This window comes from Rhineura floridana, chromosome 10 (assembly GCF_030035675.1).
Source record: "Rhineura floridana isolate rRhiFlo1 chromosome 10, rRhiFlo1.hap2, whole genome shotgun sequence".
Lineage (NCBI taxonomy): Eukaryota > Metazoa > Chordata > Lepidosauria > Squamata > Rhineuridae > Rhineura > Rhineura floridana.
This window is the reverse complement of record NC_084489.1, coordinates 42,967,333-42,982,083: the sequence shown is the minus strand read 5'-3', so window position 1 is coordinate 42,982,083 and position 14,751 is coordinate 42,967,333. Positions and strand designations below refer to the sequence as shown.

General features: G+C 42.4%; 1 protein-coding gene across 6 annotated transcripts in view; it reads right to left on the bottom strand.

The window, feature by feature from the left end:
• TMEM196 (transmembrane protein 196) overlaps window positions 1–14,517 on the bottom strand; it is a 28,628-nt gene extending 14,111 nt beyond the window's left edge. For 2 of the 6 annotated variants that reach the window (XM_061586776.1, XM_061586780.1), the window contains exon 1: window positions 14,353–14,517. In XM_061586776.1, coding sequence (XP_061442760.1) covers window positions 14,353–14,517 — 165 coding nt within the window. Of the gene's footprint in view, window positions 1–4,504; window positions 4,590–4,918; window positions 5,007–14,352 lie in introns of those variants that run through there. The other 4 variants (XM_061586777.1, XM_061586781.1, XM_061586778.1 and 1 more) reach the window with 3 other exon arrangements.
• Between the last annotated feature and the right edge of the window lie 234 nt (window positions 14,518–14,751).

Below are 14,751 nucleotides of genomic sequence, written 5' to 3'. Positions count from 1 at the left end.
TCTTAATATGTCCAACCCCAATCCTAGCAGCTCGTCTGCTGTCCAGTGGTAAAATACTTGATGCAATGCAATCACATATACACAAGCACATCACAATTACTTTTTTGGGGTCCTGTTTTTATCCCATTAAGAGACACAGACATGGAGGAGGACCTGAAGGAGCTAGAAGCTGCCATGCAACTGTGTAATGCGTGGCACTCTGTACTAAATTCAGAAATGAATGTAAAACAGAAACAAAACCCTGAAACAACGGAGAGGAATAACAACAGCCCAAATCATTCAGAACTCCAACATCCAAGGAGACATTCAGAACACCTACAGACTCTGAGTATTTTGCAAGAGGGATTAAAGTGCGTACCGGAAACTATGGTTTGCACAATCAAAGTGGATTAATGCACTCAGTCATCCTGGCATAACAAATCCATTTGGGCAAAACAAACCACAGAGTTTTTGTGGTTAGGAAAATGACAGGGAATTGCACAGAAATGTGTAAGACAGATGAAAGATGGATGGGAAGATGTATAAACACCACACAAGCAAATCAGGATGAATGCTCATTGTCATTTAACTCCACTGCAAACAGAATGCATGCTCAGTTAGACTGGTAGTTGTCTAACCTCTGCAAAAGCTTTATGCAACCAAATCAGGATGAATTATCAACAAACAGGATGTCTGGAGGAGCCCTTAGATGATGAGTAATTTAGAAGTATCTGTACTCAAAAATAACTCCACCTTGACCTACTGAGGATCTCCACCGATTGCAGTGAGGGGCAATAAGACAGTAGAGCACTAGAACCCAACCTAGATCCTGCTCATTCCCTGTTAAAAAGGGAGGTGCATGCAGTGGTTTAGTAAAGCACAGGTAGGAGGGAGGAAATTAGCTAAAACATGGATGACCAACAGAATGGCCCTGCAGAAGTTGTTGAAATATGTTTCCCATCATCCCTGATCATTGGCCATGCTGGCTGGGGCTGATGGGAACTGAAATCCTACAACAATACCTGGAGGGCCAGAGATTTCTCTGGTCATCCTTTTCTTTTCCAAAACTGATTCTCACCAGCTAGCTTTCTTCCATTAAGCATTACTTTTGGTCACATAACCCTAGCAGGGGACAGGTGGCAGCAGGGAAGTTCAGCTCCCTTGTGCTGCATTTTAAATCTCCCCCCCCTCTCTCTCACTCACTCACTCTCTCTCTCTCTCTCTCTCACACACACACACACTTACCTTATAGGGCTGACCTAATTCCAACACACATCAAATTTGGCCGGAAGCAGCAGTTCTTATAAAAGCATACACGTTCTCATCCTCTGCCCAGATCCTAACTCACCTATTTCCCCATCCCATTTCCTCAGTATGCACAGAAAGCAGATTAGCAAGACGTAAGTCACAATCTGCATAAATGCCAATAACCAATAAATTGTCATGTAATACTATTGGGGGAAGGGACAGTAATATAAAATTATTTGGAGAAGCCATGCAGGCCCAATGTGCATCAATCCAATAAGTTCCTGACATATTTGGGAAATGGATTGCATTTGTTCTGATCCACTAGAGCCTCTTAAACCAAATGAAACAAAAAAACCGCCATAAATTTCCTTTCAGGCATTTTTTTTGCTAGCAACTAAAATAAATTCAGCCTACAGCCTGGAAAGTGCTTGGTGAATGCTATGAACTGGCTGTCTGCAGATTCTTTGCTGACAGAAAAGAGAATGGGACTGAAGCAGAGAGGGAGGAAATGAAGCAAGACGCTGAGACCCTGGTCTCTCCTCTCATAAGCTGTGGAGGACACTTTCTGTGACTTATGGAGAAGACCCTGGAGACAATAGTAGTAGGCTGGATGAAGGCTAATAAACTGAAGATCAATGCAGAGGACACAGAGGTGCTATTGTTCAATGATGTATCAATACAGAGGGTTATTCAATCTGTTTTTTGATGTGGCTACACTCTCCTTTAAGGATGATGTGCACAACTTGGAGGAAGTGTTCAGATCCTGTGCTACTGCTAGATGTGCAGGTGGTGCCTTCCATACGTTTTGGGCAGTGTGTCAGCCATACGGAGAGAAATGATCACTGGCCACAGTTAAACATGCTCTGGTTATATGCAGGTTACTTCAAAGCACTGATGGGGAACCTCTGGTTCATGGGCCTAATTTCGCCTTCCAGGTCTCAGAGGTTGGCTCAGCAGGTCATTTGGGTGAATTACACCCATTTTGTGAAGGGGGAGGTTGTGTTGCGTGCCAACCCAATCTCCGAGCGGTGCGAGACTTCCAGGGGTTCCTGTGTTGACCCAGGGTTTGGTTTCCTTAGAAAGAAGGTCAGCGGAGACTATGGTGTCTTATTGGATATATGGTTTTTATTTAACATATTCACAAACCTGAGCTTAAGGTGGAGAGGTTCTCAGCATTAACAGTCCATCAGATCTTGCTTTTCCCTTGAGCTTGCAGGGAGGCACCCCAAAGACATGGTACAGAAAGCTGACCTTTCTGTATCTCTCTAGTTCCCAGTTTCTCCCAATTAGACTAAAAACACAAGCCTCTCCTTGGCTCCAGCATTGGGGGAGAGGAGGAACTCTCTCCTGAAAAGAGTTCCAATAGCAACAGGATCTCTCTTGGGCACATCTCTTTGGATATGCCGACTGACCATTCAATAAGTCTATTAACTCACAGGTTGACTTGGCTAAACCATTAGATGAACAAAGGAAACTAGCCTGAGCAGCAGAGTGGGTTTCCTCCGCTGCAGATGCCACTTCCAGATTCAAGGTAACAAGCTTGAAGGGGACCCAAATAAATCATCTACCTCAACTCCCAAACCCATAATGCATACAAATGAGAGTGATCAATAAGGGCCCTAGTGAAGATAATAGAAGTGGGAGGGTTGAGCCCTGCCTGCATCTCCACATCACCTGTGATTCACCGGATTCTGGTTGTGGGAACTGTAGGGCAGGGTGGTCTCCTGTCCTTGTTGTGTGAGGGCAGAAAGAGAAAAAAGTGTATAATGAGGATCAGAGGAATATGGCCTCCTTCAGCTTTTTTATAGCATTAGGAACTTTGCTTGCCCAATGGTACTGTCAGAGGTGTTGCGTCCACTCCTTTCTGAGATGTCCCATTGCCTCTCCTCTTGGCTTCCTGTGACTTGGAAGCATTAGAAAGGCAGTTTTAGAAACTTTGTTTCCCCCATGCTTCTACCTTCCTGTCCTTTACTAGGCAGCCCACTGCAAAACTCTGCTGCCTCCAGTTGCAAGCAGATTAAAAATGAATAGATGACAATGAGGACTAGAATCTAGGTCTCCAGCGTGACTAATGCTGGTAAGTGTGCCACAGAAACTAACGAACACAGAGACAATCTATTCACACAGTGATATTACATGGGCGATATCCAAATATGTCAGGGATATGGAAATTTTTTCAGGCTGGGGGCCACATTCTCTTCTGAACAACATTTTAAGACCAGAGGTGGGTGCAAGAAGCAAAAATGGTTAGAGCAACAAATGTACATTTTACTTTGGTACAGTAAGCTATTTTCTACACACACTCCTATCTATGCTCCATCTAGGCAACCAAGAGCCATTATAAGAGTTCCAGGGCACACTCCAGCCAGGCAAAAAGACTCATGGTATAAAGCAGGCCAGGCAGGAGTGTGTCCTGGGGAGAGTTCTGAAGGGCCGATGGAGAGGCTTGGAGGGCCGTATTTGGACCCCTGAACTAAGGCACACTCAGAGAAGACCCACTAAAAGCAGTGAAATTTGTTTATTTTAAAAATTCATATCCTGCTTTTTACCATCTAGGTCTCAAAGTGGCTTACAACAATAAAAAATTTACAAAATTTAAAACATAAATTAAACCTTAAAAATTTAAGACTACAGAAATCTAAAATCCCCCCCCAAAAAAATCACAAAATTTAAAACATCAGAGAAGCATTCATGATGCAAAGGCCTCCAAAATTCCAATTGTTTCAACCAGGTGTCTGAAATTCAGCAGGAATAATCTAACTTCTAGTGGGAACTTGGGCCCATAATACTTAAGGCACAACTCCTCGTTGACATTAGTCATTTTTCTGGCCCATAGGGGACTACCAATAATGCTCTTCCAGATGATCTTGAGATGTACTGGATACGGCAGTCCTTACAGTATTCTAAGCCTAAAATGTTCATGGCTTTGTACACTAATACATGAACCTAGCCCAGTAGCAGGTGGGAAGCTAGTGCAGGCCTTTTAACACTGGTGGCATGTGTTGGCAGTAGTCTGTTCCCATCACCAATCTAGCTGCAGCATTCTGCACTAGCTGAAGCTCCTGAACCAGATCCAAGGGCAGCCCCACATACAGTGTATTGCAGTAATCACGTCTTGGGATTCCCAATGCATGAACTACAGTGGTCAGGATATCCATATCCAGGATGGCCACAGCAGATGTACCAGCCAAAGCTGATAAAGGGCACTCCAAGCCACAGATATCACCTGTGCCTCAAGTGACAATGATGGTTCAAGGACTACCCCTAAACTACATACCTGCTACTTCAGAGGGAGTATAATCCCATCCAGGGCAGGAAATTGCCTTGTCTCCCAGATAGTAGTTAGCCACAATCATGCCCCCTTTCCCCCCTTTTTGCTGCTGGGTTGAGAATTAGATCCTTTTAACTCCTTCTCCCCTAACAGATATCCCTAGGAGCCAATAAGTATGTAAAGGAAGAGTGTTAGCTACTGAGAAGACTCTTCTCAGTGGCTGACTCACCTCTTTTTACTCTGATGGACTCCAACCATCAGGAAAGGACAAGGAATCATGTTAGAAGACTCTTCTCAGTGGCTAACACACTCTCATGCTGATTGTCTTGCTGGAACCCTGCTCCCCAAAAGGTAAGTGCTCTAAGACCCCCTGAGACCCTGGAAGACTGCACCCTGATCCCAGATCCATGAAACACTCACCCACAAAACATCTGTCTTCCCAGGGTTCACATTCAGCTCACCGGCCTTCATCTAGTCCACCACCGCATCCAAGCACCAGTCTTGCTCTTTCACAGCCTGATTCAGATGTCATGGAAAAATAGAGGTGGGTTTCATCAACATACTGATGACACCTTGCCTCAAAACACCTAATGGCTGCTCCCAATGGCTTCATATAGATGGTGAGTAGCACTGGGGGGAAAGTAGTGCTCTGCAGGACCCCATAACAAAACTGCCATGGCCCTAAGGAACAGTCTCCCAATGCTGCTCTCTGGACATGACCCGGCAAGCAGGGGTGAAACCACCACTGTAGCACACGGGCCCCCAATACCCATCCCACAGAGCCATTCCAGCAGAACACCATAGTCAATGGTATCGAAAGCAGCAGAAAGATTAAGCAAGAGAAGCAGGGTTGCACTCCCTTATCTCTCCAAATAAAGGCCATCCATCAGGGCGACTGAGGATGATTCAGTCTCAAACCCAAATCCAGACTGAAATAGATCTGAAGGTGTTTCCTTCAGAAACACCTGCAGTTGCTCTGCCACATCTCTGAAGCCCATTGATTTCAATAGTCCTACTCTGAATATGGCTAACATTGGATATCACCCAATGATTATTTTAAAGGGTTAAGCTATATTCAAGGGCAGTCTAACAACAAAGAATGTAAAACAATAACCATGGGGCATCAAGAATACTTTAATAAATTATTATTTATTTTAAAGAAAACATTCTTATATTCTATTAATGTTTGGTGGGGTGGCAGTAGTGGTACTTAATTTCCAAGCAAATGTAGCAAGATTAAAGTGCCAGATAGAATTTTAAAGTATAATCTTTTAGGAATATAATTTTTTTTAAAAGAAAAAAAATGGGAAGAGTCAAACTCCAGCAAATTTCTGTAGTCTGTTTCTAAGGCAGAAGTCCTTGGGAATTGGAATCAGTCTGCAAGTGACTGACATTAAAGGCAGGTCTAGTGCAGATGGCAATTTCTAAGTTTTACTGAAAGCAGTAGAGACAAATGTGACCTTATTTACAGCTGCAGCTGCCTTGCAGCTGCTTTTCCATGAAGCAATTTCATATAGCTGGGGCTGTGTGTGAATGATGCAAACACAAGGACTGTATGGAATCCCAATCGTTAGACAGGATTGTGTCACAGAAAAGTGGTTGCCATGCATCTGTCTCTAAGAGACACCTAATATATCATTGATTTCAATGAAATCAAATGCAGCTGGTTTCTCTGCAACAGAGTCTAACTGGATTTACTGTAGCCAGACTGAGAGGTGACTAAACTAGAGAGAGATTCAGAGAATGAAAAATCATTGGATCAGTTTTAACATTTATCGAAGTGAAAATAATTCATTCTTCACTCATTTCAGAGGTGAATCACCAGGGTTTTCTTTATAAGTAATATTATAAATGCTAATCTGCCAATAGCTCTGTTTGTGTACCTGCTATTACACAAGGTTTCTTTCTTGATATTCACCTCCCTTCCCCACCCCCAAGAGCAATGCCTTGCCCTTGCATGGCTCTGCAGATGGTCCCCCCTACTTCTGGAACATGGGGACAGGAAAGCTGGAAGATAAGGTTGCCTGGAATTAGGGGTGGGCGAATCAGTCAATTTTGGTTTTTCAGTTTTCCAGTTTTTAGTTCAGTTCTCAACTTTTCCATATCAATTTGCAATTTACTATTGCACAGATTAGCTTCAGTGCACCAGCTGCAATCTGAGCTGGTGGGAAAAGGCCTCATACAATCCCTTCTCTAAGAAAAAGGATCTAGTGGGGTTGGGTGGAAGCAGCTGGTCATGTACTAATGGAGCAATCCTAACCAGTGGTCAGGGTGAAAAGGGGTGAAGGTAGTTTGCTGCGCCAGCCTGCAGTTAGTGCAGTGACTGGGCACAGATTGTCCCAATGCCATCAGCTGAAGGTAGTGGGGCAGGCTCAACCTACCCCAGCCCTGGGAATGACCCATTTCATAGCTTTCTGCTGCCTACTGCCAGTGGAAATCCTGCTAGTGGCAATCCCACCCACCCACCTGATGGATAAAAGGGGAAGATGTGTTACTCCACAAGCAGCAGCCAGCAGATGACTGGCAGAGGTTGGCAGGTCTAGGTGGAGGGACACCCCCACTCAATCCAACTCCTAAGACTGGCGCAAAGGGTTGGTTGGATTGCTCTGTTAGTGGTGTTGTGAATTCTTTCTCTCTTTCTTTCACTCAAAGGAAGAGAGAAAGAGAATGGTATTGTTAATTGTATGTATATGCCATCTGCAGCATGGATCCAGAGTGGGGCTTTCACTTCTATGCCACGAATGTGCTGCATGGTGAGCTGAAAAAAGGGGAGGTGTCCAATGTGTGCTGAATAGCTGTGTAAAAGTGTCCAGATTTCTTTGTTCTTACTATTGTGAACAACTTCCTGAAACTTCTTGTCTGAAAAACAGTCTATACCTTTTTAAATAAATTAAATGTATTTAAATTAAATTTGAATGTATTAGATGCAATTTGAAGGCTCTGGAACTAAGCACCCAGGACCCTGATTCAAATTGTATGTATATGCCAGAGCCTTTTCAAAGGATCAGGCAGTAGGGTAGTGGCAAGTTCTGAAGTGCAAGTACTTTTCCTGACAGCCTTCATAGCCATGCCCATTCTAAGACAACACAACAACAAAAATGCTTCTTTTTTAAAACCTATGCAGACACTATGGCAGGTGTGGGGGACCTTTGGTCTTCCAGATGTTGCTGAACTACAGCTCCCCTCCTTCCTGGTCATTGACCATGCTTAATTGGGACTGAAGGGAGTTGTATTTCAGCAACATCTGGAGGGCCAAAGGATCCCCACAACTGTACTATGGCTTCCATACCAAGCTGGCTTTCTTTCTTTCTTTCTTTCTTTCTTTTTCTTTTATACACCCAGTCTGATCAAGAGTTCTGGTAGACTCAAAAGCTTGCTCACTGTGACATTTTGGTTGGTGGCAATACAGGGATTATGGAATTTTCCAAAATCAAAGTGGCACTTTAATTTTAACTCTTAGCTGTGCATGCTAATATAACCCATCTCTTCTTCTACTTAACTTACTTGGTGAGTTTCTCACAGAGAAAACATTTTTTTATTTTATCAGCTTCAGCTGGTATGACAGCTTGGACCATTCCTGGACTGTGATAGCTTGACCACAGTTATCCAGGCATCAGCAACTTCAAGACTGGATTAATGCAATGCAATGTATATGAGGCTTCCTTTGAGTTTGGCCCATAAAATGCAGTTAGTGCAGAATGCTGCAGCATCACTGCTGTCAGCATATTACACTCCTGCTCAGAAATCTGCATGGATACTGATTTGATACTGGGCCAAATTCAAGGTTTACTGTTAATATAGAAAGCCCTCAACACCTTGGGACCAGTTTACTTGAAGGGTCACTTTACTCCATATCTGCCCACTTGACATCTTGATATGTAGAACAGGCACTTTTGCAAGTGCCACATAATGTTTGGTCCACATTTGCAAGGAATTGATCCCTCCTTGTGGCAGTACTCTGGAATTCCCTGCCCGTTTATAGGTGCCTTCCCTGTGTTGTTTTTGGCACCTGATTAAAAACTTTTTTGTTGAGATAATCCTCCTCAGAGATGTAATTTAATTAGGTATTTCTTTTAAAACTGCTGATTTTTTAAATATTTTGCTAAAATGTTACACCAACTTTTTTTTAACGTTTGATTTTGTCAGTATTGTTTAATTTATTTTATATTTTATACTGTTTTATGCAAACGACGTAGAGAATGTTGTTGATTAAGCAGTGTATAAATTTTTGGCATGCAGAAAAGATAAAGGGTAGCACTTCATCCTTGCCTATCCCTACGCTGCTATAGCACTGGTGCCAGCACTGGAGTCAGCCTGAACCAGGTGAAATGAAGGAAAGTCTCTTGTTAATTAATAGAGTGACTTCCAAACATCACAGGATAACCTCAACCAGCAGCAGGCCTCTCCAGCATCTGAAAAGCCCTTCTAGATCCTAGAGAGTCTTTCACCTCAACATCTCTTATTTGAGAAATCAAACATGAAAGGGATACAGCACCTAGCATAATTCACTTACATAATTCAGGCTTTTACTCTCTCTTTTTTTAAGAGTAGCATTATTTATTTTTGGTGGCCCTATGTAGGCATGCTTTTCTCTCTGTATGTGTAATGGCTGTTTGTATGCATGCTGTCACCCTCTTAACACCGTATGCCTGTGTGCTCAACACAGTCTTGCGATTGGTTGTGTCGTTTCTATGGAGAACCGGCTCATTCCATATGAGTAGTGGGTTTTTTAAAAAAATAAACCAAAAAAATCTAGCAGTGTTTCAGTTCACCTCAAGGGACTAATTACACCTCACCCTGTATGACTATGACAAGTAGTGCAAGTGGAAAGGCATTCAACATCAATGTCTGCATTCATGGAGTTTTCATATATCAATTTCTTATCTATGCCTGTAACGGAGAGGATAGACATATTCTCTTCTGTACCATAAAAGAGATAAGGTTCTCCACACAGATGAAATTAGCTGAGTGGTTTACTTTAGGCTGTTGCCATACAACTAGACTCTTCTTTCAATAATTGATGCCTTATCAGAAACCAGTTTCTTGTACAATGAGACTCATACAGAATTTTGATTCCGGAAGAATTAGATGGACAGAAGTAGAACATCCAGAATGTATTTTACTATATATTTTAAATATGGTCCCTCTTCTTTCATTTCTCTCTTCTCAAATATGATGCTTTCTACTCTTCAGCTTGAAAAACTCTTTAGCTCCCGCATTTGTAATCAGTGTAATCATCATATTCTGTCTGGAGTATTCAGGTAGTGTGATAGGATTTGTCTACAACATCTATGGTTATCGTATCCATTACATGTACCTAATATCTGCCCAATATCTGCAAGTCTGCAGCTCACAGTAGGTTTCCAATTGGCCTTTGGTTGTAAACAACCCATGCATAAACCTCAGCATTAAGCAGGGGATTATCATTGACTATATGGGGAGTTCATTAATGTCAGTGGGTCTTGCACATCAGAACTCTAGAGAACGGTGACCTCAGTTTCAGTCACTGGGGTTAGTGCTGAGGACTGGAGTTCACACATACCAACAATGGTTACTTTATACCACTGTTCTTCAAACTTGGGTTCCCAGATGTTGTTGGACAACAACTCCCATCATGACCAGACAGCATGGTCAATGTTTAGGGATGATTGAAGTTGTAGTCCATCAACATCTGGGGACTCAAGGTTGAAGAACACTGCTTTATACTATTGTTGTCAATATAAACTGCTTTATAAGAAGTGATAAGCATGAAGGTTATGGGATCCTAAAGTTCTGAAACACCCTCTCCTAAGGAAGTCTGACTGGTCCCATTTCTGCTCACCTGGTGAAAATATATTTATTCCATTTGGCTTTTGAGATGCCTTTTAACTGTGTTTGAATTTCATGTTAACAATGTTGGGGTGATCTTTTAACCTTTACTGGGTGTGGCAATATATTAAACTTCTATTCTCTACATTATAAAAGTTTAGCATATTCTGTTGGTGGTTATGTTAATATTTTATCCATTTTGTTGGCTGCATTGAGTGTTTTTAAAATAGAAAGTGGATAAAAGTGCCTGGCAATCAGTAAATAAGAAAAATATGTCAGCCTAAAAAGATATTGTGGATGGTAAGACAGTATATGTAACAGAGATGTGTGTGATTTCAATCTGTATAAAGTACAATATTCAGAGTTAAGGTTTCCATAGTAACCTTCCCTTTAGCCACTTATGTGTGAAACTGGGTTTCCATCTAGTTGCAGCTATTTGGAGACAGAAGTGGGTCAAAGGCCTTTAATTGCATTTCCATGTTATGTTATTTTTAGGAAGTGTGCATACAAATCAGCTTTCCTCTAATGGGTTTGCTCTTCAAAAGTTTGAGGCAATTCATTCCCCCACCCTTCTGCCTTATGCTTCCTCCAATACCTTAAATGACTGCATTTTAAACCTAGACACTTGGTTTCATGTCTGACACTGCACTTGCAAGCATGCTTACTTAGGCATGAATCTCAGTGAACTGAGTGGGGCCTTCTTCAGAGAAAATATATCTAGATGGGATTCCTAGTCTGGCCCTAGACAATGGAATTAAGACCAGATCTACCGTAGCATACCGTCTGTGGCTCCCACTCAGTGGTCTCAGGGAGTGTGCTGGGCCATTGATAGGATTACATAATACTGGTCAGTATTATGTGGAGATGCTGACTGTATGAATCAGCTCTCTCAGAAGCCATTGAGTAGCGTGCATCTAACTGCATAAACCAGTTCACACTCCTTTGCAGTTCTTGGGAGTGCGGAGAACTCACCTCACCCTAAACTCCAGCTTCCAGAGTTCCTTGTGGAGAGACAAAGACATTATAGCAATTGTAACTTTGAAGTGTAGACCTACCCAGAATTGGCTTGAAACCAAATGCTCCTAGGGGCATTCTCATAACACTTTCCCTCACAGTGTGGTGTATTTTCTCATCAGATATCCAAGAAGAACCCAGACTTGTGATTGTATTCAATATGCATGCCATCTGTCAAACCTGTTGTTTTTAACCTTGCTAGGTGTATAGTATCCATGTAGTACTATAAGGTTACTACAAGAAGGCACTTCACAGTGGAAATTAATAGGGTTAGATGAATCCACCATGAGTTTTAACCATGTTCTAGATCAAGCTGTTCATATGTGATATACATAATGATGTGCTCATATGGGTATGCACAGAAGCAACTAGTAAGGAGGCCCAGAAAAAATGAGTGCAAGATCCTTACACTCATGCAGACTTGTGGGATATCTTTGGGCCCCAGTTGCACTCTTCACTGTGTAATTTACATATAAGTAGACCTACACAGCTGTTCTTCTAGGACATTGTCACAAACTGTCTCCTGAACATCATCCCCAATTTTCAGCCAGTTACCACTTAACCATTGTCCTTCTGGAAACAACAACCAAAAACCACTTGTGTCCAAAAATACCCCAGACATTATGTTGTTTATTCAATCTGCATGGAGAAAGGGCCAACGTATACTGCTTAGAAAAATCCTGCCTCCTCTGAACAAGTGTTCTTGGCTCAAGGTGCTTTGGTAGTGTCAAGCACACTTGTGGTGACACCAAAAAAAGATCTCTGGGTTACAAAGTGACTCCATCCTTCAGCTGGAAATCTCATTGGGTCCAAATATACCCCAAAGTCTGTGTCTGTGTGTCAGGTCTGCAAGAAATAATAAAACTTTATAATAGTGGAACATTTCCAAGACTAATACTGAGGCAGCACACCGGGTAGTATGAATTGTCTGTAACTGCCTATACCTATAAGCAAATATCTATAGTAATTCTCTAAAGCTATAAAATGATGAATATCAACACTTTTGTCCACAGCTGCTGCTTCAGCTGTGTGCTACCATTCAAAGAACTGGTTATTACCATAGGGTTGGATCCAGCCTAAGTTGATCTCAATGGGACCTAAGTCTATTTTAGGTTGGAATCAACCTACTCTTCAGAAAGCTACACCTCCCCACACACATGCACACTACTGTATTATACTGACAGTGTGAAATTGTGACTTCTCAATATTTCCACCAACTATAGATACTTCTGCTGCTGCTCAGCTACTTAATTAATGTGCCATTGTTGTTGTCCGTGTTCATGAGCAAGGTGCAAAGTATATGCATGTACAAGCTGCAGATGTAAACAAAGGAATTTGCAGCTATTCAATCTAAAATAAGAGGGAATGGTGCATGTATAAACATTCCATACATTATTTATTTCATTCTGTCAGTCAGGGGCTACATGATTCTAACAAGTTCCCACTTTGCTTCTCTTTCAGTTCTGATGTTCTTATCCAATGCACATTATGAATGTGAATACAGACCACTTTTGCTTTTCTTTCTAATAATTTACAGCAAAACCAGTAAGGAAATGTATCATATATACAAGTTGAAATCCTTGGCACATCCCACTGTAGCCTAAATAATTTCAGATGAAAGCTCCACTGCTGTTCCATAGTAGCTGCATTGATTATTATTGCCATACACCACAACCTTAACCACATTGGGACATAGCCCTGAAATTTAAATATGCTTAAGTCCCATCCCACCCAATTGGATTTAAGAATGCAGTTCCATTGATCTAAATTGGAATTAAACATGCTTATTTTTCTTTGGATTGCGGCTTTCATATGGAGAGAAATTCCACTGAAATACTAGGACTTACTTCCAAATAATGTGTTTAGGAACAGGGTGCCTAGCTTTGCTCCTGAGCTCATAGAGTGCAAGTCTCCCACAGAAAACAGTACAATGTAAGTAGACAGTTACATGGAATGTAAAAAAAAAAAAGCTCAGCCTCTACTGATGTTGAAAAATGAACCTTTGATTTGCTTTCACTAAAGTGAAAGAAATCAATCAGATGATGTACGAAGATATCAGAACAAAAAGCGAATATACCTGAATCTTGTCTGAGTTTGTTTACATTTGCAGTTCCTGGTAAAAACCTGACTAGAAGATGCAGTTGCTTTCTTCTGCTCATAAGAAAATGATGTAATGCTTCAAGAATAATGCTTCCGTTTTTTTCTTTCAAAAATATACATTCAAAGACATGTCTTTGGCATTGCTTGAAACTACCCTTTCTATTTTTCAACCACCATGTGATGATTTGCACAATGGTGCAATTAGATAATTTTAGACCCTGGACTTAATGGTCTATGCGGAGGAGGGTGTTTAGATGGCATTATTGCACTTACTTCAAAAGTGTTAAGCCAGCCCTGCTACATTCGGATCTCTCCTGCTCATTCTGCTGAATGGATGGGGGTCTGGACTTCTGCCCCCACCCATCATGCCTTTGAGTGCACCATTGGCACATAGGAAACTTCCTTATGCTGAATAAGACCATTGTTCCAGCTAGCTCAGTATTGTCTACTCTGACTGGCAGCAGCTCTCCAGGGTTTCAAGCAGGAGCTTTCCCCAGTCCTACCTGGAGATACCAGGGATCAAACTTAGGACCTTCTGCATGCAAGGCTGGTGTTTTATCACTGAACTACAGTCCTTCACCATGGCTTTGCATGGAGTGGAGTGGGTGAAATCACGAATGGTAAATTTCATGATTGCCAAGGGCATGGCCCAGTGTTCTGCAGGAATTGATCCCATGAAGGGGGAAGGCTTTATGGTAGATGCTTCAAATAAAGTTCGGGTTATTTTGCCCTAAAATACGTTGAGGAGGGGAGTGGAGAGGGTGCCCTCTATACACATGGATCATACAGATCAGGAATGCACTGAGCATGCAAGCTAGAGAGGGAAGCTGCGGGAGAGGGAAGGGACTGTATGAAACACTTGAGATTAGCACACACTGAACACAACATAATCACCATCAAGAGTTAAAGAGAGAGTGAAATGGCTAACGTACACACACCCCGCTCCATACCGGAGAAGAGTCTCCCAGCTGAGGCGTACGCTCTGCAAGAGCCAGGCTGAAACTGACCGCCCCCACGGCCACGCTGGAGACCCCCAGCCCTATCTCCAGCACGGAAAGCACCAGGAGGCTTCCGATGATCTGGCTGCTGGTGCACATCCTCGCTCGGTCATCGTTCCTACCAAATCAGCTAAGGAAGCAGCGCATTCGCCTTCCAGGGTGGGGGGTGGAAGAGAAGAGACTCTCCCCTCCGCGGCAAACTTTTCCCCTTCTTCAGCAGTCAGGCATATCCACAGAGAAGGTCAGCTGGCCTCGAGTCAGAGCGCGCTTCACGCACCGATCCGAGCCGGAGATCCTAAAACTGGGTGACCCTGCGCGCCTCCAGCTGATGGA